Here is a 26,173-nt window from a genome sequence, read left to right on the forward strand (position 1 = left end):
CAAGGAGAAAAGCCTGTGCTGTGAGTGTGGACAGAGCCGCCGAAAACTTGACGTACGGGGAAAACTCTTGGTTTTTTGGTTTAGTTCTTGTTTCCTGTAAGTAAAGCGTTAATTACCTCTTCATGAGAGCACGCCTCCTTGTTGGTCCCCTGGTCCTTCTGTATAATAAGTTCTACTCCCCAAACTCGAGTCCTTCAGGAACTGTCTTGGTGATTTTTGCCAAGCATTTGTAAATGTTTATGGAATTTTTTTCTTTAACTTGACTGACTTTTTTTTTTTTTAGGTTGTATATTTTTTTGTTATATGAAATATTTTTTCAGCCATTTTATTTATTTATTTTTTATTTTTTATTTAAGATTTTTGTTGGGGAAGGGGAACAGGACTTTATTGGGGAACACTGTGTACTTCTAGGCCTTTTTTTCCAAGTCAAGTTGTTGTCCTTTCAATCAGTTGTTGAGGGTGCTGTTCAGCTTCAAGTTGTTCTTTCAGTCTTAGTTGTGGAGGGCGCAGCTCAGCTCCAGGTCCAGTTGCTGTTGCTAGTTGCAGGGGGCAGAGCCCACCATCCCTTGCGGGACTCGAGTTGAACTGGCAACCTTGTGGTTGAGAGCCCACTGGGCCATGTGGGAATCGAACCGGCAGCCTTTGGAGTTAGGAGCATGGAGCTCTAACCGCCTGAGCCACCGGGCCGGCCCTTGACTGACTTTTAACATAAGCATTTTTTAGGTGATTTCTGCGAAGCCCTGGATTTGATGTGTTGGTCCCCTAAAAATCACAAATACTGCAGGCAATATCTGTTCAGTGCTTTGGAGACCTGGGAACTAGACTGCCGCCTCTCCTTCTAGTTCTGAAATTCAATAAACGGGGCATCAGTGGTCTCCTGCCTTCAGCTTTGAAGTGACACCGGTGGTTGCTTGTGCGTTTTTCCCAGCTAATACATACAGTGAAAGTTGGCAGTTTTCTAGATCTATGTTAGAATATATATTGGAATGTATTCTGTAATGTATTAGAATAAATATTACATTTTAAATGTGAAGTATAAATTACATCATCTTAATTTCTTAAGATTCAGTACATTTCGTCAACTAGAATGTTTATTATTGCGCATCATTTTTATTTTAATCGAGGGGAGCAAAACCTGATTGTCCTAATTCAGGTGTGCCAGGAGGATGCAGCTGTGAGCTCACCCAATAAAAAATACGTGGATATTAGGACACTCAGTACCTGCCTTAAATACACAAGATACAGAACACAGAATATTATGTTAACCATCCATGAAAATGTCATTGGAAATACCTAAATTATGATAAATACCTGTGTACCGTAATTGAATTAATAGATCCTGTGTTATTCTGAGGAGTATTGCTGGAAGCCAACCGGATGTTGTCATAAATTCACATCAGGTTCTTTCCTGAGTGGAAATACACTAATGGGGCACTAATGGGGTGTGTGTGTGTGTCTGTTCATGTTCTTTTAGGAAGATACTGTAAAAACTCGCTCTAATGGACTTCTTTGAAGTCAAACTTAATGTCATGTTTGCAAAAGGAGTGACAAACCAAAATAAGGGGATAACTAAAGGACGAGTTTTATTTATCCTCGTAGTTTAAGTAAAGTACTGTGTTCTCTCAGTCACAGAGATGAAATGTTGCCTTGCACACCATCTACAAGCATTTGATTTGCTTCGAATACAGATGTTTAACCTTCCGCTATGACATTACTTTAACAGAGAGAAGGAGCAAGAAAGGGAAGAACAGTTAATGGAAGACAAGAAAAGGAAGAAAGAGGATAAAAAGAAAAAAGAAGCCACTCAGAAGGTGGGTTTAATCAATTAAGTCTGTTAAATAATGCTGCAGCTGATGTTATGAAAACAGCAGTAAACAATATAGGGAAAGGCAAGACAGTTACCTACCCTTGAACTCTTGCCATATTTCCTTATTTGTATCATAATTAGTCTCCATTTTCTTAAGCTTACAGAATAACTGCAGAGTTGCTGGAGTTTTCCCTGCTCTTTTCCTTTTGGTCCACCTGCAGCATTGTCACTTACATGAGCCTGCCTTTGGATAATGTTCGAAAGAAACTTCCTTTGCAGAGGACCCGGTGGGCCTGCTTAGTGCTCTGGGGAAGAGAGCATTGCCCGGCTCTGAAGGATTTGCTTAGGGAAAAAGATGCTAAAAGAGAAAAAGACGTAGGGCTGACAGCTGTCAACTGTCCAGTCTTGGTTGAAGTGTTTGTGTGACAGGGCTGTGGAGCAGAGAGTGGTTATACCCCCCTGCCCTGCTCCCTTTGCTGCATATCACGCCCCCCTGCCCTGGACGTTGTCGGAGCTTATTTCCCCCACCTGGCCACTCTTTTAAGCCCCTAATGACTAGGGCTGTGGCTCAGCAGGGTGGCTCTGATCCCTTTTTTTTGGAGGCAAAGGGATCTAATTCCAGTTCCTGTTACCACTCCCTGAAGCACTTGGGAGGCAGGGCCCCACTGTTAGAGGCAGGTTTGAGGGTCCCTGCTATGGTCCCAGGTTATTGAAGCTAAGTTGAGGGAGACAGAAACTGCTAAAAAGGTTCAGCGGGAACTCTAGATTTAGAACGGACTCAAGGCAGTGGAACACAAGCCAATGCAAGGTAAAAGGGACACGACACGTTTTCCCAGCGTTGTTCACTAGAGCGTTGCCCAGCGTTCCTTTTTCTGAATCATTGACATTGGATCCCTTATGAGTGCTAGCATTAAAAACAATACTGGAAATATTGTCTGAATTGGATTGTGTATACCCCTGCGCATGAAACCTGTGAAGTGTGATTTATCTTTTCTTCATGACTTAATAAAAATGAGTATTCATTATTGGTTGGTGCTGTAATAGACTGCTGTGCTCTTTTAAGATGTCGTCTGCTTTTAATTGTGTTTCTATTTCTATTAGTAGTGGTGTGCTCACCATCATGTCTTCATGCTGTTTCGGTACTTTCTTCTCATGTGTTGCTTGTAACCTGAGTTTGTTCGAATTGTCTAAAATGACAGTAAAGAGTTTGACTAAAGTTGTTAGGTAATGACCCAGAGGCTTTGTTTATACTTCCTTTTGGGTGTGCAGCCACAGTCCACGTCATTGAGGCTGCAAATAAGCAAGGTGTGGGCATTGCCCTGTGCCCTGCATACGCTGACCCTCCAAATGGAGTGATGGGAAAGTGAACCTCAGTGAAGGCTCTCTTTCCTTTAGAGCATTCACACTTCGTCTACTAAATTGGTGCACAAATTGGATTTTGCAGTCTGTACGAGTGGATGGTTAATAGGCTGGATAGTGAAGAACTTGGGCAAAGGCTGGTAATAAGAAGATGCCCAATAGAGCAATCTACTAGGAGATGTACGGGCCACCCTCATTCTTCACTTAGATAACGACGTTCTCTTAACCTGAAAATATCAGTATCTAGAAATGATGACTACAGTATAAACTTGATTGTGGATCCCACTAATAGGAAAAGCATTAAAATTCAAGATGGAGTGAGTTTAATCAAGAGGGAACTGGGATTATTTATGCAGAGAAGGTAGTGGATTCAGCTGGATGATCTCTGTGTGCTTGTATCTGCATCAAGAACTGGTTAAGAAGTTATGGCTAAGAGGAAAACCATAAATAAAATTTCAAATGGTTATTGATGATCAATAAAAATTCATTGGTTTTGTTCAAAAATGTTCTGGACCAGCTGACACAGGATCTAGGCCAACACATGGCCATTGGTATTGTTTTGTCAAACTGAACCATTGTGAAATTTCAGAATGAAATTGTGATTTAGCAGTTTTAAGGAGAGAACACAAAGCTCATCATGTGATTGTCTTAGTGGCTTCCAACTTTATTGTAGAGATGACACCTCAGCTAGGAAGCATAAAATGTGCTGTGATGCAAAGAACTGTCGAACGTGCTGGTGGTTCTATTATGGGGTCGGTCATTCAGTCAGTCAGCAAACAGCTGTGGTGTCTCCTAGTGTTTCCACACTCCTCTCGCTGCCTCGCCTATTGCTTTCTAATCATCTCTTCGCATCTGTCTTCCCCCGTTAGACTAAGTTTTTTAAGGTTTTATTCCTATTTGTATTTCCAGGAACTAGGAGAGTGAGTGCCTGGTATATAAGAGTCACTCAAAAATGTTTGTTTAATAAGTGAATGGTTAAGAATGAGTGCTGGCAGCATAATTTTCTTGAAGAATTGACTTTCATTTCAAGCTAAATTAAATTATTTCCATGCAGAAATTAAGTATGAGCCTTTTCCATTGTATTAAATGGCTGAGGCAGTTTGCTCTTTCTGGAGCCATCACTGAGTAAACTGTTAGATTTCCATTCATGAGAGAGGTGTCAAAGAAGGATTCCATTAACATTCATTAGGCTGGCGCTGCTAAAGGACCATTGTTTAGTGTTGGCAGAACACATGCTTTGATCATCCAGCTTTTCACCGTCTGGAGGACAGCTCTTTTCACAGAACCCACATTATAAGACACATTTGACATTATTTGGGTTTGTTGCTTGCAATTGGGGAAGGCTTTGACTTCCTGTATAACCGATCTTCAAAATGGCCTTCTAAGAAATATTTACAATGGTATAAACCGTAAATTGCCTTAAGGGATTGGTATGTGGATACAAATCAGTTCATTCTTGGATAAATGGGGTTATACAAAAATTATACAGTTGAATTGAGCTCTGTAACAATTAGTACTGGGAAGCACATTCATTTCAGCTGTCTACCACGAATTCAATACAGTAGAATTAGCTTGTCTTTTCAGGCAAGAATGTAAGAAACACTCCAGGAGGTCACATAAGTAGATTGTTTTAATTCAGATTCATTGTCTGGCAGTGGTGTGCTGGAATCCGTTGTGAAATGGGCTGGTTAGCTGCAGGACATAACCTTCCAAAGATGAGCGTGTTTTGAACACTCATAGCAGTAACTTAGTATGGTTACCAGTCAAAAATAACCAAACCTCCTCTTTTCTGTATTAATATGTTCATTATAAAAGTCAGAGAACCAATATAAAAATACTTTGGAAGATTAACAGCTGGGAGAAAGGGGTTAAAATTACCCAGGATCTCAATCATGTGATATAACCCCTATTGGAATTCTGGAACATCTTCGGATGTTTTTCTTGTGCGTCACCTTTTGTGGTTTTGTATTAATATTATAAGGCATGAGTAATTAGGTGCCCTGCTTTATTTTCTCCTCTTAATACCAGAACCAGTTTTTCATGTGTGTCCTGATCGTCATTTCCAAACCCCCCCAAAACCCATTATTATATTCAGCCTGTCCAACCGTTTAGGTTAATCACTTCCATAGATGTATTAGTTGCTGCGTGTATAAGGAGATACTTTTAACGAAGCAGTCTTTATTTGTTCACAATTTACAATTTTTTGCTATAAACTTTGATAAAAATAGCAAACATTTATTGAGCACAGGATACCTGTTTAATCTTTGCAACAACCATTTGCAGGGAGATGCTATTATTATCTCCATTCAACAGATAAAAAGAAAACTCAGCTCACGCAGCCAGGAAGTGGCGCGGCTTGGTTCTGAATCCTGCTTTCCTACCATGACTTCTGATACCTCTGATGATGGGACCTTGTTTGAGCTTTTGCTTTCTAGATTTGAGGTCAAGTGTTTGAGTCCATACTCATAGGGGACTCTTTCTGTCTCTATGACTAATTTAGTTTCTGGGCCACAGCCACTTGCTTTCTCTAGTCGAGACACTCAAAATGGCAAACAGCATTCCTAGTACACGGACCTCATCATTTAATGCAAGTGGAATGCCTTTTGTTTTAATTTTTAATACCCTTCATAATGATGGTCATGTAAGTTATGATGGCCATTGACTTTAGAAGGATGTCTGAACTGACTCCCAGCTTCATTGGAGTTTAACTGTGCCCGTATGTCTGATAGCTTAAATTACTTGAGTTATCACAATTAAAGTGATCTCAGACTATCGAATTAGAAAGCATATCTCATTTACTTATGTCTGTTCATTTATTTTTCAGGTCACGGAACAAAAAACCAAAGGTAAGTTTTTGGGTTGGTTTTTTTTTTTCCCTTTGTAAGTCATTAGAACCTTTTGTGTTTAGGTTTTACACCCTTGCTGACTCAACCTCCAATCCGCTTGATAAGTGAGAGTGGGTGTAGAGTAATTAAGGTTGGTTGTTTGCAGCCACTAAAGAGCAGTAATAACAAATTAAAAGTACTTAAGTAGTGTTTGTAGTGGCCTTACATTTTTTAGGAAGAGAAAGAGATTAGAAAAAAAATAATACCTTGTTTCCAAAGTATATGGGTCATGATTTTGAACTGAACCTTTTCAGAACTTTTCTTAGAACAGTAACGGAAACCAAACATTAGCCCCTCACTTACAGATGAGAACCGCAGAGGGTTGTTAACCATCGTGGTCTATGACGAGTATTGAGTCTGAAATGGTTATATCTAGGATGGTCACACTGTCTTCTGAGCTAGAGCCTGGAACACACTTTTTAAAAAGATAATGCATTTTAACTGTTACGAAATCGTGATGTGTTGTAAAACCAAGCAGATGTCCCTCTGGTCACTCTCAACCTAATGGTTTACATATTTTCCGTTCTTTCTCTTCCGTTACTTTTGATTATGCAGTCTTGTCTGGTGATGGTCATACTTTTGGTCAGTTTCCCTTAACAATGGGAGTCTTAATTCCTTGAGACCAATGTTCTAGCTCCTATCCTTGCCCACTTAAATATGTGCTTCTCAGCTAGTGAATGCATTAGAATAATTTACATAGACTTGTCAAACTACACAAGCCTGGGTCTCCTCCTAAACCTTCATGGTCTCAGATCAAAGCCCTAGCAGATGTATTTTGAGAAGCTCCGCAGGCAACCCCAGTACTTGTCCCAGGTTGAGAACCATTGACCTGGATGCAGGGAATCAGCTGTGACTGATAACTTAGGGGAGGACAGGGCTTGATGGGAGGCCCTCTAATGACTGGTTTTTTTCATAGTTTTATTTTCTCTGTTGGGCTCCCAGATCAAAGCATGTCACACAATGTGGGAAGACTAAGAGAGACAGTGCTAGTTTCTTAGGAAACTTAGTTATGGAAAACAAATTCTCAGATGACTGGACATGGCTGTAATATATTTCTAATCAAAAGGCATGTCAAAGGAAAATGTAGTCTGGGACTTTGTAGTGGTTTATAAAATAAACTGAAAGAAGCCATTCTTCGTCATAATTATCTTAATTAATTAAACAGCATAGTGTTCTTTCCTTGTACTTTCAACCAGTTCTCAGCCCACACAGTAGGCGTTATTTTGAGAGTATCTTCATAAATTACTTGTTTGAAATATACATTACACTTTACCATAGAAATTGAGTTATTGGTAGTGGTACAATGTTCATATTTTCTAAACCAACATACTACCTAGGAAAGGAATGGAACACAAGTATTTATATTTATAGGACTTTTTGATGGTTGATGGGTACAACAGGTGAGAAAAGTGGTATTTTCCTGAAAAATCCAGGCCCTGTGGCTGCTGGGACGTGGTAGTTAAGTTCTTAGGCCTGGTCACAACTCATGAAGCCAGGTACCAGCTGGGCCGTAGAAATGAGCTGCTCTGTATGGTAGGTGGTGTTTTTGTTGGAAAACAGATGCATTAGGCATTCTTTCTCAGATTTATCTTTTTCTTTTTAGTACCAGGTGTATTCTCAGAAACACATTTTTTTCCTCTGCCAAAGTCTTAAAAATCAAACTTCATTTTCTACTTACTATCAAATTTTCCTTCTAATTAGGGTCTTTCTCATACCTACCCCCCAAAATGGAATACAGCTTCAGTTTCCATACTCCCCCCACCCCACCCTACACCACCCATCTCCATCCCACCATCAAAAACGAAAGTAAAATAATCTTAAATTGAGCTGAGAGCCTGTTTCGGGTCTCCTAAAGGGATTTACTTGTTAGAACCAGGAAGTAGATGGGGAGTGAAAATAAAAATTATCCTTGGGGTGTGTTAGACCATAAGTAGTGGGAGGCCCAGATCTTTCTACTTTTGGTTTCTTTCTACAGCCACATCTTCATTTCTGTTTCCAAAAGCCTGCCTCGGAGCTCTAAATCCCACTCTGCTCGTCCCTCAGCTGATGTTTCTGGGTCCTATTCCTCTTCCCAAAGTTGATGCCTTCCTCAGGCAATCTCCCCTTAACCCTCAATCTTCCCCTCTTTCCCCAACAGACCCCATAAGAAAAAAGAAAACTGTGTTGGTGCCAAATCTCTGGTTGTACCGAGGACTGAAGTAAGATTTGTCCATATTTGAAAGAAAAAGTAGATTCATTATATATTCTTTATCTTCATCATTAAAAAAAAAAAAAGTGAGAATTCTGGAGAGAACAGGGCAGGGATTTCAATTGGAGGTTATATGAAGACATGGACTAGACTTGGGCCTGCTGCCCAGGTAACAAATAATAAAAAGCACTTCAGGTGGAAGCTAATAGCCCCCTTTGTTGGATATTAGAATTGAAAGAGTTTGGGGGATTGACTTAATAGATCTCATTTAACAGGGATGAAGGGTAAGATTAGGATTAGAAAGATAGACCATGTGATAGAGGAGTTTGGACATTGCAGTTTAACCGTGTTAAAAAGTTGTTCAAGTGACGGTTGGCTTAATGGGAGTTATCAGTATGAAATGATTGTTTATAAAAACTAACCTGACCTTAAGCTGCATTAGTAGAAATACAGTATCTAGGAAGGGATTTGCAATTCCTATAATGGGCACCACACTATGGAAAGCAACAGAGATCAACCTCTATGGACCATGTGGAGTTTAGGCCAGATTAATCAAGAAATTTGAACCTGTGTCACTGCTGGGAAGGTTAAACATCGGGGCGGGCGGGGGGGGGGCAGTTAAAATTTTTAAATATTGTCTAAAGCAGTAATTCAGATCCTTTACCCCACTGGGACAGCACCTTTCATCAGCAGCGGACCCAGGCTGATGGACCATTGCAGTGCACTGGCCACAACTCTGTCTTTTGAGCCTTTTCCAGAAGGCTTATTACAATGAGTGCATGTTGGTGGTTGGGATAACCTTGAATCTACTCTAATTTATTAGTATTTGAGGTGGGTTTTCTTTTCCCAAGTAAATAATTTACAAACTACTTGCGGTATCCCTCATATCTTGTAGAGACACCTGTGTGTTCTAACATGGTGGTGGGAGCCATTTGTTTTGAGATGGAACCGGCTGCCTCTAGAAAGTGAATGGATGTGAAATTATTATAAGACATGTGGCTCAAATAGGTGGGCACGAAATAGTTCAGGTGCAAGGTAATGAGCACTTACACCTGGTTAGGAGTGGTGGTGGTAGAGGGGAAGGAATGAATTAGAGAGATGCTTTGGTTCAATGGAATTTAATTAATGTTGATTGGGTAATGGTGCATGGGGGGAGGGCAAAGGCTAAGACCCCTTTCAGGCTTCTGACTTGCGCAAAAGGTTGGGTGATGACTCCATTCCTTGAACCAGGAGATAATGGGTGAAGAGCTGGGGAGCAAGTTTGAGGGTCAGGGGGAGGGTGGAAGAGATCTGAGTTGGAGATTGTGAGTGAGTTGGGAAATTACTTGTTTCTTAACTGATAGTTAAAGCCTAGGCATGAGAGCGTTTGTACCCCAGAGTGCAGGCCACACGTTCACATTAAGATTTTTTTTTTTTTTAAAGATGCAACTCATGACCAAATTCAGCTGCCATCTTGCAACTCTGATTAAGGGGATAGTCAAAAGCAGAAGTTGGCAGCTATGACCCTTGAGCCAAATCTGACTCACAGCTCGTACATTTTTAAATGGGTGGAAAAAAATAAAAGAACAATATTTTATGACAATGAAAGTGACATGAAATTCATATTTCAGCGTCATAAATAAAGCTTTATTGGAACACAGACACACTCATTCATTTATACATTGTCTGTGACTGCTTTTGCCCTGCAAGTGCAGAGTTGAGTCATTACGGCAAAGACTGTGTGGCCAGCAAAGCCTAAAATATTTGCTCTCTGCCCAGAGAAAGCTTGTAGAGAAGCCCATAAAAGAAGAGCTGAAGAGCTAGTGGAGTGGGTCTCACTAAAAAATGGGGACGGAGGCAACGGCCAGGGGCGTCAAGTTGCAGAAAAGTCAAAGAAGAAAAGGTCCAACAAGTACGCATTAGACTGACAGTGAAGATCACTAGTATTTAATGAGGAAAGAAGCTTCCAGGGAGATGTTAGGACAAGAGCCAATGTGCATTGAGTTTGTGGAGTGAGTGAAAGGTAAAAAAAATGGAGACAGTGCTTAGAAGTTACTTAAAGTTGTGCATTATTCATTGGCCATTCACTGTGTGTCACCAGTCTTTGAGATTTTTTTGTATTACATTGAAACTGATTGTTCTTCACCAAGAAAATTTCAGTCTAAAATAATGTCTTAGATTTGTAGGGTTTGTATATTAACTACTATTTTTAAAAATATTATAGATTGTTTTTTAATGTTTGGTACCAAGGTATTTAAAGAGAATACTGGGGGTGCCAAAAAAAATGTATATGTACAAGTGGATACTTTAGTCAACATTGCTCAAGCAGTAGTTCACCATAATCAGAAGTGTCTGGACACTGATGGTAACCACTTTGAGCACCTCTTGTAACTGCAGAAGTCAAACGTGACTTGTGTTTATCTTTTGTTATCGGTATATATTGAGTATTACAATTTTAATACAGTTTTCCTTTCTTAAAATGTGTATATGTTTTTTTTGGCACCCTCTGTAGTAGTTTGTATTGATCCTTCCTATTTCAGAATTTTCTTAATACTTTTAGCATCTTACTGAAGTTTTTCAGAAATAAGAGGCAATTGGAAGTTCAAACTGAGATGAGAATGACATAAGATAAAGGCAATGGGGAAGAGAAAAAGATTTAATCTTAGAGTAAACAATTGGTTTTGGAAGTAAATAAATGAAAATTAGAAAATAGGATACTCAGCATTTTTCACAGTGTCTTTTATTTTTCTTTGATACAGAGATCCTTCTAAACCACAACCTTTTTTTTCCCCCCTGGAAAGTAAAAAACTGTGCCCTTATTTTGAGCAGCGGATCTTTAGAAATGTTTGCACCACAATGTACAAATTGTTAAGATTCAGAAGAGAAAAAGAGGTCCTGAAATGTAACCTGTTCAGACCTAATCATAATTGCCCTCTCCTCTGGTGCCGGCTAACGCCCTGGAGCGTGATGTGGTGCAGGCAGTGACGCTGATGTCTTCAGCTTGGACTTCGGGAAGCAGGTTGGGTTGGGCCTCCTGCCTAACAGCTGCGTTGCTCTCCAGTTAGTGTCTAGAGCTCTGACTGGTCTTTAAATGCTTAAAATTCTTGAATTCACGGAAAAGTGTAATAAAAAAATAAAATAAGAATTCATTTAATTCCGGAAACAGTTTGCTCCTGATGTGTACCGCGAGCCTTATTCTGACTGTGTCCTGGAGTTTTGAATGACTGGCCTCCCAGACAGAACACCATATTGGAAGGAAAGCGGTCGAGATGTGGTCCCATTTTGTGACTTTATTATTTATGATCCATTCTGTCTCTGATGTGATGGTGGGAAAATGCCTGAGGAGCTTTTGCAGGGAATCTTGCACAATGTAGGATAGCCACCAGATTTCTTTGGTTGTGCTGTGAATGTTGTAGTTAGTCAGCTGGTGTTCAGATCTCAGTGCAGCAGGCCGTTCTTACTGTCGTATCCTATCTTAGGGAGAGGAGTCAATATGTAACAGACCTGGTTCACTTAAATGAAGGCTCCGGCCCTTACATAAAAGAGCAGCCTTGCAGGCACACAGCTCCCTCCATAGCTCCTGAAAACCAGTTGGGAAGAGTCCACTCAGCCTTTGCCAGCTTCTTGTTTATTCTCATGATAAGAGGGAAGGGGATTGGAATGCCAGACACAGATAGAAAATGAATCATTGAATAACTCATCTTCATTCATCCATTTATCAGTTATTTATCCATTGGCTATTATAGGTCATGCAGAGGGTACTGTGTTAAAAATATTAGCCAATGACCAATTCTTAAGTCGCATGTTTATTCTGCTGCTCTTCAGGTTATGGATCTGCTGGCCTCCCTTCCTCACTGCGAGGCCCAGTACTGATGGGATAAGGTTAGACCAGGGGTTACCCTGAAGTCACCTTGGCATCTACTCATTTTCCCTGTTACTCCGAGTGCTCACCAATGTCCAGTGGGTATAGATTGGGCCCCCTGATTTCTGATGATGTATCTCTCTCCTCATAAAGGAGCCAGTTCAACGAGCGACATGCTGGCCCAGCATCATTTCAGCAGTCAGAGCGGTACTGCCACCAGAGCTGGCCCTAACTTGACTCTGGATGTCAGGGAGTTTGGCCTCAGAGCATCTGAATTATCAGGTTCAGTGATTGTTTCTGTAATACTGCCAGCCTCTGTTTGCCAGGTAAACTTTCTTGGAAAGCGTGGCAGCCTCTTGGTAGGATGAAACAGGGAGGTGCAGGTTGAGAACAGTCTTTGCAGGGTTGAGCCAAAGGGTCTTGCAGGTTATGTCTTCCCGGTCGTCACGCACATCCCCACACTTCCTGTTTGCCATTTTAAAAAGTAAGCTTAAAACATTAAATTATTTAAAGTCAAATAGGAAAGGTATCTACATTTTGAAATTTTTATTTTAACTAAAGAGTTGGAAAAAAGAACAGAGTACACTAAAAAATTTTTTTGGACAAAAGCAGAAAGATGTATAGCATTTTTAAATTTACAGGTAGTACCAAGCAAGGGTCTTTGAGTTCAGGTGGCTGTAGAAACCAAACAAATTGATTTTGTGGTTCTCTAGATTGAGGTTCCCTGTGGGAGTCTGCTCTGTGCCAGACCTTAAGGAAAAGGGTGAAAGGTTTGCCTCAGCCTTTGTGGGGCTTCTGGCCTGGTGAGGGGGCGGGGCCTGTAAACGGAGAATTCCGATATAACATGGTAAACTTAGTGTTCCAGCAGCACAAATGAAGGGTGCTTGTCCTACCTAGTCCATGGACTTTGGAGAAAGTTTCTCAGCGGTAGGTCTAAGAATGTGGATGACGGGAATGTGGATGAACCTTTCCCATGGACTTTGCCTGGGGACCATATGTACCCTTAGACCTGCTAGGCAGCCCTTCAGGGGATTCCACTGTTGGTTTAGGGAGTGAATAGGGATTCCTCCCAGTGAATGGAATGTGATTCCATGATATTGCTGTCTGTGAATCCTTGTCACCATCACTCCCCACCTCCACCCTACCTTCAGTAAACTGAAGATGCGGGGCAATTTGAAAAGGTCATGTCCATCAAGAATAGGATGAAAGAAGGGTTGTCTGATTGCAATTGATCCCATGGAAGCTTTCTTAAAAATCATCTTTCGAAAAATGGATTTGATTTCAAAGGTGGCTTCCCAATCTCTCTCTTTCAGTGCCCGAAGTGACGAAACCAAGTTTAAGCCAACCAACGGCCGCCAGCCCGATTGGCAGCTCTCCATCGCCACCAGTCAATGGTGGCAACAATGCCAAAAGGGTGGCAGTGCCGAACGGACAACCGCCAAGCGCCGCCCGCTACATGCCTCGGGAGGTGCCGCCGCGATTCCGTTGCCAGCAGGACCACAAAGTGTTACTGAAACGTGGGCAGCCCCCGCCACCATCCTGCATGCTCCTCGGGGGTGGGGCAGGGCCTCCTCCCTCCACGGCGCCTGGAGCAAACCCAAACAACGCACAAGTGACAGGAACACTGCTGCAGAGTGAGAGTGGGACTGCACCAGGTGAGGAGTTGGTGGCAGTACTTGAATTCATGGCAGCTGGAGGAGGGGGTACTTCTTTTGGATTGCCTGGGGTAAAGTCCACAAAAACTGTCATTATATAGATTCTGGGATTGTTCAAAAGATGGGAGAGGACTGCAGTCTGAAATGTGTATTAGCATTTCTCTTCTGAAACTGGGTTTTAGTTTCCAGTGCGTGCTCTGGGCGTGAGAGGCTAACGTAGCTGCTGCTCACCATTGCTCTTTGGAGCCTTGTTTTCCTCCTCAGAAAAGATCTTTACAGAGGCGAGCCTCCGTAGTCCCGTCTGTCACGTGTGTGCTCTGAGGATGATGGGAAGTGGGGCTGGTGCAGGGGTGTGTTCTGAATCTTAGGTGCTTGTGTTTGCGCTCCCAGAACAGTAGGCAGATTGCCGTACAGGTAATACTATTCTATAGACTTTTGTTAGGTTTTTAGTTAGGGGTCCCTGGATTTTGAGCATTAAAAACTGTACGTACATAGAAGGATCTTTAGTTAAAGGTTCTACTAGAAATTTTGAGATTCTTTTCAATAAGTGAATACCAAATCAGTTAACAGCTAAGAACTTGCAGATAACTTGGTATTTTTTAGCTCATTAACAGATTTCAACTTATCTCGTAAAATTCTTTTTGTGAGGCTATATTAAAATTCAGAGCTTGAACACCATCAAGCATTAGCAAGGGCAGTGAATTTTGGTGGTTGTTAACAATAGGAAGCTTTATTCTGGTTCTGACTTTGAACACAGAATTGCCTACAAAATTCTGTCACTGTCTGGTGTGCAGAGTAAGGGTGGAAGGAACCTAGTGTGACATAGATTTCAGGCGGAGAGAGAAAAGCACTATCTGTGAGGCTTCCCTGTGGTGGCCATCAGGCCAGGCCCAAAGTGGCAGGGAAAGGCCTCTGCGGCCCTTCCTTCTTGGCCCCTTGTAACTGGATGCAAGAGGAAATATGTGAGAGCTGGTTGTGTCAGGCATTTCTGCAGTCGAGTCTAGCCAGGCCTGGATGTAGACATGGATTCAGGGTGTGCCAGAATCTCCTGTTTACACCCAGGAGGCTCTTGAATCTCAAGAGTTTGAGATTCTGTGCTTCCCTACTTTTTATTTGGCTCTATGTCATATTTTTTTCAACTTCATATTGATTTAAAGTTGCTTGGTTAAAGGAGCTAAAATAAGTTTAGAAAAAAATTACTGGGATAAAGACACGTCATTTTCCTCCCACCAAATATGGTGAATTCCACCAAAATATGTGCTGAGACAGATTAATTCATTAGATTAAGTTCCCTGGGCATACAGATGGATTCATGTTTGTCTGCCCCTGGCATCTAGCTGGGTGGGCATTTGTCCTTCAGCAGATGCTTACTGAGCAGCGATGCACTGGCCACTGGGTAGGATTCAGATGTTAGCAAGATAGGGTCTCTGCCTAAAAAGCGCTAACACAAGGGAGGGAAGACATGAATACAGTACTCGAACACTGAGCAGACTGGCTCTAGACAGGGAAAGATGATTTGGGGCTGATGAGCTCAAAAAAAAGGCATCATAGAAAAAATAGCACTTGAACTAGACCCAGAAAAACGGGCAAATTTCAGAGTATCAGTTCAGGAGGAAAAAACAGTGTCGATGTGGATCAGTGCCAGGGTGAGAAGGCACAAGCTGTGGGGTGTCAAGTAGTGTGCCATGTAGGTACCTACACAGACAATAGTGGAAGATGAGACTAGAAAAGTCACTCGGTCCCAGGTTGCGGAACATCTGGATCAAACTCCAGACCAAAGAGTTTAGCTCGATCCTTGTGCAGTGAGGAGCTGTTGAAAGCTTTTCATACAGTAGCGATATAATCAAAGGTGTGCTTCAGAAAAATTACTGCAGCTAGGGGTGTTCAGAGTAGATTAGAGATACAGAGCAAGTTTGGGGGGTTGGCTCATGGTCTCAAGAGACAAGAAGGCCCCTCTCTGTCCCTTGCAATGGCAGGGGCATCGCTTTCAGAGATGTGGTGGAAGCGAGCTGCAAGCTTAGCAAATACACTAGCCAGGCAAGACGAAAGAGAAGAGATGACCATGACAGGTGTGGTACAGGCCCCCAGACAGGCACCTGGGTGGAGAAGCTGGTTTGTGGGGAAATGCGATGAGCTCTCTTAGGAGCATTTGGAGCTTGAGATGTTGTTACTAGATCACGTGTAGCTGTGACTGACGAGAGAATCTCTTTCACAGAGTCAACCCTTGGAGGTGCTGCTGCTTCAAATTATGCAAATTCCACTTGGGGCACGGGCGCCTCCTCCAACAACGGCGCCTCCCCCAACCCAATTCACAGCTGGGACAAGGTGATTGTAGACGGGACGGACGAGGAAGCGTGGCCTTGTATTGCCAGCAAAGACACTGAGTCTTCTTCCGAAAACACCACCGATAACAACAGTGCCTCGAACCCTGGCTCTGAGAAGAGCAGTCTGCCAGGAAGCACCACTAGTAACAAAGGAAAAGGGAGCCAGTGCCAGTCTGCAAGTTCTGGGAACGAATGTAACCTTGGGGTCTGGAAATCTGACCCTAAGGCAAAATCTGTTCAATCTTCCAACTCTACTACAGAGAGCAACAATGGACTAGGAAATTGGAGGAATGTGAGTGGTCAGGATAGAATTGGACCTGGCTCTGGCTTCAGCAACTTTAACCCAAATAGCAACCCATCTGCCTGGCCAGCACTGGTCCAAGAAGGAAATTCTAGGAAAGGGGCACTGGAAACAGATGCTAGTAATTCCAGTGCCCAGGTTAGCACAGTTGGTCAGGCATCCAGGGAACAGCAGTCAAAGATGGAAAATGCGGGTGTTAATTTTGTTGTCTCTGGCAGAGAACAGGCTCAAATTCATAACACTGATGGACCAAAAAATGGAAACACTAACTCCTTGAACTTAAGTTCACCAAACCCCATGGAGAATAAGGGAATGCCCTTTGGAATGGGCTTGGGGAACGCCTCCAGGAGCACTGATGCCCCTTCACAAAGCACTGGAGATAGAAAGACTGGGAGTGTTGGATCTTGGGGTGCAGCTAGGGGGCCTTCTGGAACTGACACAGCCTCTGGACAAAGCAATTCTGGAAACAATGGGAACAATGGAAAGGATAGAGAGGACTCCTGGAAAGGAGCTTCTGTTCAGAAATCAACTGGGTCAAAAAATGACTCTTGGGACAACAATAACAGGTCTACGGGTGGGTCCTGGAACTTTGGCCCTCAGGACTCTAACGACAACAAATGGGGTGAAGGGAACAAAATGACATCTGGGGTCTCTCAGGGAGAATGGAAACAGCCGACTGGGTCTGATGAGTTGAAAATTGGAGAATGGAGTGGTCCAAACCAACCAAATTCTAGCACTGGAGCATGGGACAATCAAAAGGGCCACCCCCTCCCTGAAAACCAAGGCAATGCCCAGGCTCCCTGCTGGGGAAGGTCTTCCAGCTCCACAGGAAGTGAAGTTGGAGGTCAAAGCACTGGAAGCAACCACAAAGCAGGAAGTAGTGACAGTCATAATTCTGGCCGTCGGTCGTACAGGCCCACACACCCTGATTGTCAGGCTGTCTTGCAGACTCTTTTGAGCCGAACTGATTTGGACCCCAGGGTGCTCTCAAACACTGGCTGGGGCCAAACTCAAATTAAGCAGGACACGGTGTGGGACATTGAAGAGGTGCCAAGGCCTGAGGGGAAATCTGACAAAGGAACTGAGGGGTGGGAGAGCGCTGCCACACAGACCAAGAGCTCAGGGGGCTGGGGAGACGCACCCAGCCAAAGCAATCAAATGAAGTCTGGATGGGGGGAGCTCTCAGCCTCGACCGAGTGGAAAGACCCCAAGAACACAGGAGGCTGGAATGACTATAAGAACAACAACTCTTCCAGCTGGGGAGGAGGACGACCAGATGAAAAGACATCTTCCTCTTGGAATGAGAATTCCAGCAAGGATCAGGGGTGGGGAGGTGGACGCCAGCCCAACCAAGGATGGACTTCTGGAAAGAATGGTTGGGGAGAGGAAGTTGATCAAGCAAAAAACAGCAAATGGGAAAGTTCTGCAAGTAAACCTGTGTCTGGGTGGGGTGACGGCGGGCAGAATGAAATCGGAACTTGGGGAAACGGTGGGAATGCGAGCCTCGCTCCCAAAGGGGGGTGGGAAGATTGCAAAAGATCTCCAGCGTGGACTGAGACAGGCAGACAGCCCAGTTCCTGGAATAAGCAGCACCAACAGCAGCAGGCGGCACAGCAGCCACCGCCACCACAACCAGAGGCTTCTGGTTCATGGGGAGGCCCACCCGTACCACCTGCAGGCAGTGGACGGCCTTCCAGTTCCACCTGGAGCGGCGGGCCGCAGCCAGTGACCCCTAAGGATGAGGAACCCAGTGGTTGGGAAGAGCCATCCCCGCAGTCAATCAGTCGGAAAATGGACATCGATGATGGCACTTCAGCATGGGGAGACCCCAACAGTTATAACTACAAGAATGTGAATCTCTGGGATAAGAATTCCCAAGGGGGCCCAGCACCTCGAGAACCAAACCTGCCTACCCCGATGACCGGTAAATCAGCCTCAGGTAGGCAATGGCTTTTCTCGCAGGTTTTAATGAGGAAAAGAAATCCTAAGACAAGGCATTTTTATTAAGCTGCGTTGATTCAACTTAGCTTTGTTCTGAGAATCTTTCCTACATGAACAGAAGCTCTCTTTTTATAAAACGGTAGTGGTAACAGATGCTGGTAGTACATTTTAGTGTTCTTTCTTGGCAGAAGGAAAAGATGGCATCCTTATGTTAGTCTCCCCAAATGATTCTTATTTTTTCCGTAATTGTATTGGTCTGCAGAATCCCAAAGACTTTTATCTTGCTAAACAAACTATGCTCTAGATTTTAAAATAAAGAATTAAAATAGCAGAAATAGACGTGGCTTCCATTCTGGTTCTACCCATGGACACATCACATCCTTTGTGTTTCTCTTTCCCCAGCGAGGGAAGCATTCTGTGTTCTGGCAGAGGCCATCAGAATGCTCTAGCAAAGCTGGGACCTGGAAGGTGTTGCTCACTTCCCAGATAATTTTAATGACCTTTGAAAATGGAGTACTTTGTCAAAGAGATTGTTATCTCATGATAATCGGTTGTCCAGAATGAAACTTTCTTCCCTCCTTGTTCAAATAGGAAACATCATATCTGGTAAATTAAAAGCAGTGCTGGCGTTGTCAGCTTCAATACCCCCTCAAGCATATAGTTCAAACTAAGGGGGTGCACTGTTCAAGTGGATATTTTTTTTAAGTTAAAATGAATCACAATGTTCAGTTCTCTATTTTCCAAAGTAAGCCTAGTGTTCAATGAGTCCAATTATGGCCACTTAGAAAATGATTACTTTTAACTAGTTCTTTTCCCCCCAAAATACTGAAAAGAATGAGGAAGGAAATGCAGACTATTCATTAATTCCCTATCGAGAATAAAACCTGTTAACATGTTTAAAAAACACACAAAAACTATCCATTTAGTTAGGTTCCACATCCACGGATTCAGCAACCACAGATCAAAGATATATGGGAAAAACGAAATTCCAGAATTACGTTGTTGCTGACGTGCACACTGTGTAGTTAGGCCTACGATGGCTGCACCTTTACTGAACACGTACAGACCTAGCGTGTCATTATTCCCCAGACAATACAGTATAACAGCTATTTGCATAGCATGTACATTGTATTAGGTATTATCAGTAATCTCGAGATGATTTAAAGTTTACGGGAGGATGTGCGTAGGTTATATGCAAATACTGTGCCATTCCACATAAGGGACTAGAGCACCTGTGGGTTTTGGGCCTGGAACCAATCGCCCTTGGATACCAAAAGCTGTCTGTACGGTAAAAACCTTCAAACTGCACAGAAAAGCAAAACTTAATAAATAAAAGAATCTTGATCCCTAGAGTCTCTCTCCTCACAGGTAATCTCTTAGACTTTTGTGTCTCGTTCAGCAATTCTGTCCATACCTGTAGCAAAATATATCTATCCTTTAAAAATGTTACACAGAAGGGATTGTAGTATAATGCGCTGTTCTTCACCTTGCTTTTTTCATTATACGTAAAAACTTCCTGTATTATCACATGTCTATCTTTTTATTGCTTTGGATGTACTATTAATTTTTATGGATGACCCACGACTGGTCTAACCAGTCCCTTTTTGATAGATATTTAGGTTGCTTCCAAATGGTTGCCAGCAGTGATGCACTGTTGTACATGTAATTTCATCTATTTTTACAAATTTATGGTATAATTTCCTGGCAGTGGAATTACTGGGCCAAAAGTGAAAATGTGAAACGCCTTCCATGAAGGCGGAATCCACTTCTGTTTCTCCAACAGAAAATCAGAGCGCCTGTTCCTCCCACCTGCAGCCCCATTGGGTCTCGTGGTGTGCCATTTCACAAATCGTTTTTAGAGACACATTTCCTTTCTTTACAGTCTGGAGCAAAAGCACACCACCCGCTCCAGATAATGGTACTTCAGCTTGGGGTGAGCCAAACGAAAGCAGCCCTGGGTGGAGCGAAATGGATGACGCCGGAGGATCAACCACAGGCTGGGGGAACGCACCTTCCAACGCTCCAAATGCCATGAAACCTAGTAAGTATCCGGTGTTATTTCTGAGGGATTCTCTGTTCACTTGGGGGTCAGACCTTTGGGGGCAGGCTATTTAGTGTTTGAACTGTTGTTTCAATGAAATTCAGGGCCTTGAACCTTTAATACATGGTTAGTAGCAAATGGTGGTGACTCAGGTTGGCATATGTTAAAATGTTTACAGTGAACTAAAAGTCGTAAGTTAATTTTGTTGATTTTAAGGTAGGTTTAGTATCTAGACAGAATTGAAATTTTGATGTGGTACCTCTTTTGCCTAGTAACTGAAATACTGCTTACCATATGCGCTTTGCATTTCTACTCTTGTGTTAGTATAATTTAAAAAGAGTCTCCTGGCTTTTAAGGTGGAACATGGTCTCTACTGCCCAGTGACTTCATCCTTCTGTTCCTTCTTTTTCCCTTTCATGCATACATCCACCCACATAGGAACATTTAAGGTTTCTAGAACCTGACAGATTTTCTTCATTTGAATTTTCTAAACAAAGCACGTCATACTCGTTCTTAAAATCTAAGCTATGCTCGATCTAGCCGGCAATGTGTAATCACAGTAATTTGCAAAACTCTGTAAACTGATGCAATGGAATGTCTCAGTGGCTGTTCCTCAATTGAAAAATTCAATTTCCAGTGCCCATTTTCACTTGTTTGGAGTAGTTTTCCTAAAAAGTATTCCAACATCCCTTTTCTGCCACACTGCAAACTTAAGGAATTGTCTTTCGATTTAAAAATGTGGTCATACTGCATGCTTAAAATGTGTACAAGAATAAAAAATTCCGTTGTCAGGTTTATTGTGTGATATTGAGGGCTCGTATAGTGCCACATGAAGAAATACAACCTTATTAGCTATGTTCTGGAAATTCACTCTGTGCCTACCAAACGTGACTATATTTTTAAAATTGTGAGTCTCCACCACTTCATAGAAATGGCTTTAGAAAGACTTGGATTTTCATTGTGAAATTGGTTGAATTGTCTTGGGAAATACCATCCTGTAGACTTGAACTAGATCCAGAACGCTGTTGGAAGACATTAACCAGACCCTTTAAATAGCAAGGAGGTACTTTAGCTGCACCTTGAGAATTTGTGTGTCTTCCCCAACCTCAGAACCTTTCTTCCACCACAAAACCCTCACTTTTCTTTAGATTTAAAAAATGTTTTCTGTTCCTCGGGCTCCTCTGTAGTTACAGCTGTCGTTAGAGTTCCCCTTTCTCTGGGTAGTTTGAATGTGTGATACTCAGAGGGAGGGCCTGGAGTGTCGAAGCTGGTAGTTATCCTATGGTCTTCTCTAGACTGCAGGTAACTTCAGTCTGGTGTGGCCTCTAAGACTAAAAACTAGAGCTCTCTTTGTTATCTTTGCTATAAGAAGACATTTGTTACAAGTTCAGCTCCTTTCTCTGAAAGAAGGATTATGTGGATGTCTTTGTTTTTATAAAGGGGTCAGTATGTTATTTATATTGGATTTTTAATTCGTGTTGCTTGTCAGAGGATGGTATAAAGCCTATGCTAACACAATAATGAATAATCTCATGCAGAAGAAACAATCCTAGTTATGAATGGCATTTCCGGCAGCAGGGAGAATACTAGCCCCCAAGCCCTGCCTCTTGCTGCCCAGTCAGAAAGCCCTTCGTTCATGTGAGGCTGAATGAACCCCATGGAGGGTCCATCAGGTTTACTAGGGCCACGCTGAGGGGAGATGGCGCATTAGAAGAAACCAACCTCCTCGTGCCCTGTGCACTTCCTGCGTGCCTTCGTGGCTGTCCTAGGCCTGCTCCTAGGGGATGGTGGCAGTCATTTAAGGAGAGAGCCACTTTTTCGGCTCTACACTCTTCATACGAAGCTATCTAAATCAAATCACGACCCCTTCCATTAAATGTTCTGTCGTTTGGTCAAGTGAAGATATGGATGGAGGTTTCTAGGCGAGATAATGTATTTCTCCTTCTTTCATCATTTTATAGAGTGTCATTACCACAAAATGTATCCACAAAATGTATCCTTCAATTCCATACAGTATTTTCAGAGGGAAATTAAGGATTTATCTCAATCTCCAAATTAAAAATCTTTGTTTATTAGGGGATGTTGGTGGAATAGGCGATGGATTCTGACATCCTACTTCCTTGAACAGTTGAGTCCTCATCTCTGACTTCTGTTTCCTTCCTCCCTTTTCCGTTCTCTATTTTCCACTTGTCTTTTAAAAACCCGTTCTTAAACATTGTCTTTGCCGAGGATCTTTTTTAGTATCTAACACATTTCAAGTATATAAATATAATGAATTTCTAATTTTTATGGCTATCTGTGAATTTCTTTTTTCACCATAATATTGATACTCAAAATATAATAAAATTTTCTTTTTTCTTCCCTTTCTCATGTTTTTTTCTCAACTTCACCTCAAACAAGGTAGACAGGTGTTCTTTATCATACCTCCTTTTTGAAATGCCCATTATAAATAAAACATACAATGTACTTTTAGGAAGGTAAAACTAAGGAGTGCAGTAAATCATGCTCGTTAAGAGGAACACGTGTCTCTTCATGGAGATGGGAACTTTCTTATAAGCTGTGATAAGTTCTTTTCAATTGTTTAATTCCTATCAGCTGTATAAGGGGATAATCATTGAACCCAAAGTCAGGAGGTCTGGATTCTGTGGTTTCATTGAATCTTTGTGGGTTTCCATTTCCTGCTCTCTAAAGTATAAATGATGTTTGCCTTACCATATAGATGGATTAGAGTGAATTATAGTACATGAAAATTGTGTACTTACAGGCAATGAGTATTATGGTTATTCATATACAGAGGGTGCCAAAAGATGTATACATTTTAAGAAAGGAAAACTATTAAAATTGTAATACTCAATATATACCAATAACAAAAGATGAATACAAGTCACATTTGACTTCTGCAGTTACGAGAGGTGCTCAAAGTGGTTACCATCAGCGTCCAGACACTTCTGATTACGGCAAACTACTGCTTGAGCAACGTTGACCAAAGTGTCCACTTGTATACATTTTTTGGCACCCCTAGTATACACACACACACATAGCTGTTGCATACAGTTGATTCATTCCTTTCTTTATTTTTTTTCCTCAGTCTCAATGTGGCCTCTTCTTTATATCCTTAGTTATAGGGGTTCTGTTCAGCTGGTCCTCAGATGATTCTTGAGGTTGATTGTTCTATCATTTATTTGTAATTTTGGTGTGGTCCTGGGATGCAGCAGGCATAGTGTTTACCTAATCTGCCACCTTGGACCTATCTCTTGATTCATTCTTTTCTTAAAGATTCCAAATCTATGCAAGACGGCTGGGGGGAGAGTGACGGGCCAGTGACAGGAACTCGCCATCCCAGCTGGGAAGAGGAGGATGATGGAGGAGTCTGGAACACCGCCGGCTCTCAGGGAAGCGCTTCCTCCCACAACTCAGCAAGCTGGGGACAAGGAGGAAAGAAACAAATGAAGGTAGTCCACTTCAAAAATATTTGACTTGCTTATTCATTCTTAGAAGGCAGAAGGGAGAATTTTTGTAATGGAAAGAGCAGGGCGGCTAGAGTCTCTAAGATCCTAAGATAAAAATATGTTCTTGGGAACAAATAACTGTTTCCTTTTTATCCCTCATTTTCCTTCTCCATGACTTTGAAACCACGAACTATAGAACTGTTGCTGGAGGTAAAATAGAATTTTCAAAGATAGGTTATTTTTTAACTTTTAGTTTCTGTATTGTAATTATTCTTTGGGAGCTTTCAAGGCACACTTTGTAAATATTTTATGCTTTTGCCTCTAAAGCCAAGGAAGTCCTTAGAGTAAATCCCCATGAATATGTAAGGGAGAAGCCAAAGCAGCATAGCTTCTCCAGTAGCAATCAGCATGGTTGGGTTTTTTCCGATACAGGAAATTCCAAGGCCCAGAACCCTTCTCCCAACAAAATGAAGTGCCAATGTGTAACCCTGCTGCAGCAACTAGATGATTTATCTACATCCTGTACAAGGCTGTGTTCTAAACTTTTCACTTTCCGTGTCTTTGTTTCTCGTTGGATTTGCATAGTTTGATGAGGATTTTGGTGTTCAATCTAGAATGCTAGTCTTTGAACCTGAAGCACTCTTTTTTCATTCCTGTCTTTCCACAAATAAGTTGATGGAAATAAGAAATGGGCAGCGATACACTTACTTTGACCATGGGAGTGTTGCTGTTCTATGAAACGCATCACAGCTGATATCCTTCCAGGTTTCAAATACCAGGTGCCGTCTTAGCAGGTCTTCCGTTGGCCAAGGACTATATGCCCTCATCCCCTTTGGCTACTTATAGGGTATTAATTTTGTTCTGAATACAGTAACTCTTACAGCATAAGAATACAGGTTGTTCCCATTAGACATTTGGTTTAAGCAGTCATTTGCAGTTTTCCCTTTTAAAGGACTTTGATTTTCTTACTTTGGTCACAAAAGGAATTATTCAGCATTTTTTACATACCCATGTTGTCTAGTAAGCATGTCGTGGCTTTTTTGCTGTTGTTGTTTACAAATTAACAATAAGACCAAATTAAAAGACAGTTCAGAAGACTGCTGAGTGATAGGTACTAGCCCACTAAGGTAACCACCGAGATTTACTTAATTAAGTTAATTGGGAATTAAATGTTTTTGCTCCATAACTGATGATTCCAACCTTTCACATTGAGGGGCCGTTTTTTGTTTTTTAAACTGTAATCAGATACAGTTAACATAAAATTTACTGTCTTAACCATTTTTTTTTTTTAAATTGGGGCATATTGGGGAACAGTGTGTTTCTCCAGGCCCATCAGCTCCCTGTCGTTGTCCTTCAGTCTGGTTGTGGAGGGCGCAGCTCAGCACCAAGTCTGGTTGCCATTTTCAATCTTTAGTTGCAGTGGGTGCAGCCCACCATCCCATTTGGGACTCGAACCAGCAACCCTGTTGTTCAGAGCTTGCGCTCTAACATGCAGCCCCCCCCCCGTCTTAACCATTTTTAAGTGTACAGTTCAGTGGCATTAAGTACATTACATTGTTGTGCTGCCATCACCACCATCTATCCACAAAACTCTTTATATCTTGCAAAACTGAAACTCTACCCATTAAACAATAACTACCAATTCTCCCCTCCCTCCAGTGAGGTGTTTTTTTTGTTTTTTTGTGGGTTTTTTTTTTTTTACCTTAGAACATATAACTGAACTTAAGTGTACCTTTTCCTTTCAAGAATAATAAAGTTGATATGACAGATATCACCAGAACACAAACAGAACGTTTTAACTGTAGGATGTACAAGTGCACAAAGCCCCAGCACCCCCACCCGCCACCAGGTCCCCATCAGAGAGTCCCACCTGCTTTCTCCATAGAAGTAAAAGTGCAGCTGATGATTGGTGCCTTGTTCAGGGGAGAAGCTAGTTTGTCCCATTAAGAAACAAACAAAACCCACATCTGCCTTAATTTGCAGTAATATCAGTGGTGGTGTCTTCTGCTGGGTTTCTTTCCCATTGGAGGCCCATGCCCTTTATACTATGAAGCAAACAGATAAAAATGCTACATGGATGAGTTCCGCATTGTATCCACACAGAGAATAAGGATGAGTTTAAATAGGCTTCTTTCCAGCTAACTTGCACTAGCATCAAACTCTTTTTTTTTTCTCCTTATGCCAACTTAGGTTACAAAGAGATACTAAGAGGGAAAGTACTTAAAGTACTAGCATGCAAACAGTATAGTTTAGAAAATCTGATATTGACCTCCTTCTATTTATAAGGTAAAAATACCAGCTGACTGTATGTGTTTCCAGTTACTTCAAATTCAGTGTGACAAATAAAATAAGAATGAGAACATAGATATCTCTAAGGCTTCT

The 26,173-nt window shown here is 42.0% G+C and overlaps 1 protein-coding gene across 12 annotated transcripts in view; it reads left to right on the forward strand.

Moving 5' to 3' along the window:
• Positions 1 to 26,173, forward strand: part of TNRC6B (trinucleotide repeat containing adaptor 6B) — a 218,476-nt gene that overhangs the window by 155,330 nt on the left and 36,973 nt on the right. For 11 of the 12 annotated variants that reach the window (XM_019734462.2, XM_019734463.2, XM_019734464.2 and 8 more), the window contains 6 exons: positions 1,724 to 1,811; positions 5,991 to 6,012; positions 13,394 to 13,735; positions 15,951 to 18,299; positions 20,184 to 20,342; positions 23,619 to 23,794. In XM_019734462.2, coding sequence (XP_019590021.2) covers positions 1,724 to 1,811; positions 5,991 to 6,012; positions 13,394 to 13,735; positions 15,951 to 18,299; positions 20,184 to 20,342; positions 23,619 to 23,794 — 3,136 coding nt within the window. Of the gene's footprint in view, positions 1 to 1,723; positions 1,812 to 5,990; positions 6,013 to 8,228; positions 8,250 to 13,393; positions 13,736 to 15,950; positions 18,300 to 20,183; positions 20,343 to 23,618; positions 23,795 to 26,173 lie in introns of those variants that run through there. The other variant, XM_074326435.1, reaches the window with a different exon arrangement.

Source organism: Rhinolophus sinicus, linkage group LG02 (genome assembly GCF_036562045.2).
Source record: "Rhinolophus sinicus isolate RSC01 linkage group LG02, ASM3656204v1, whole genome shotgun sequence".
NCBI lineage: Eukaryota > Metazoa > Chordata > Mammalia > Chiroptera > Rhinolophidae > Rhinolophus > Rhinolophus sinicus.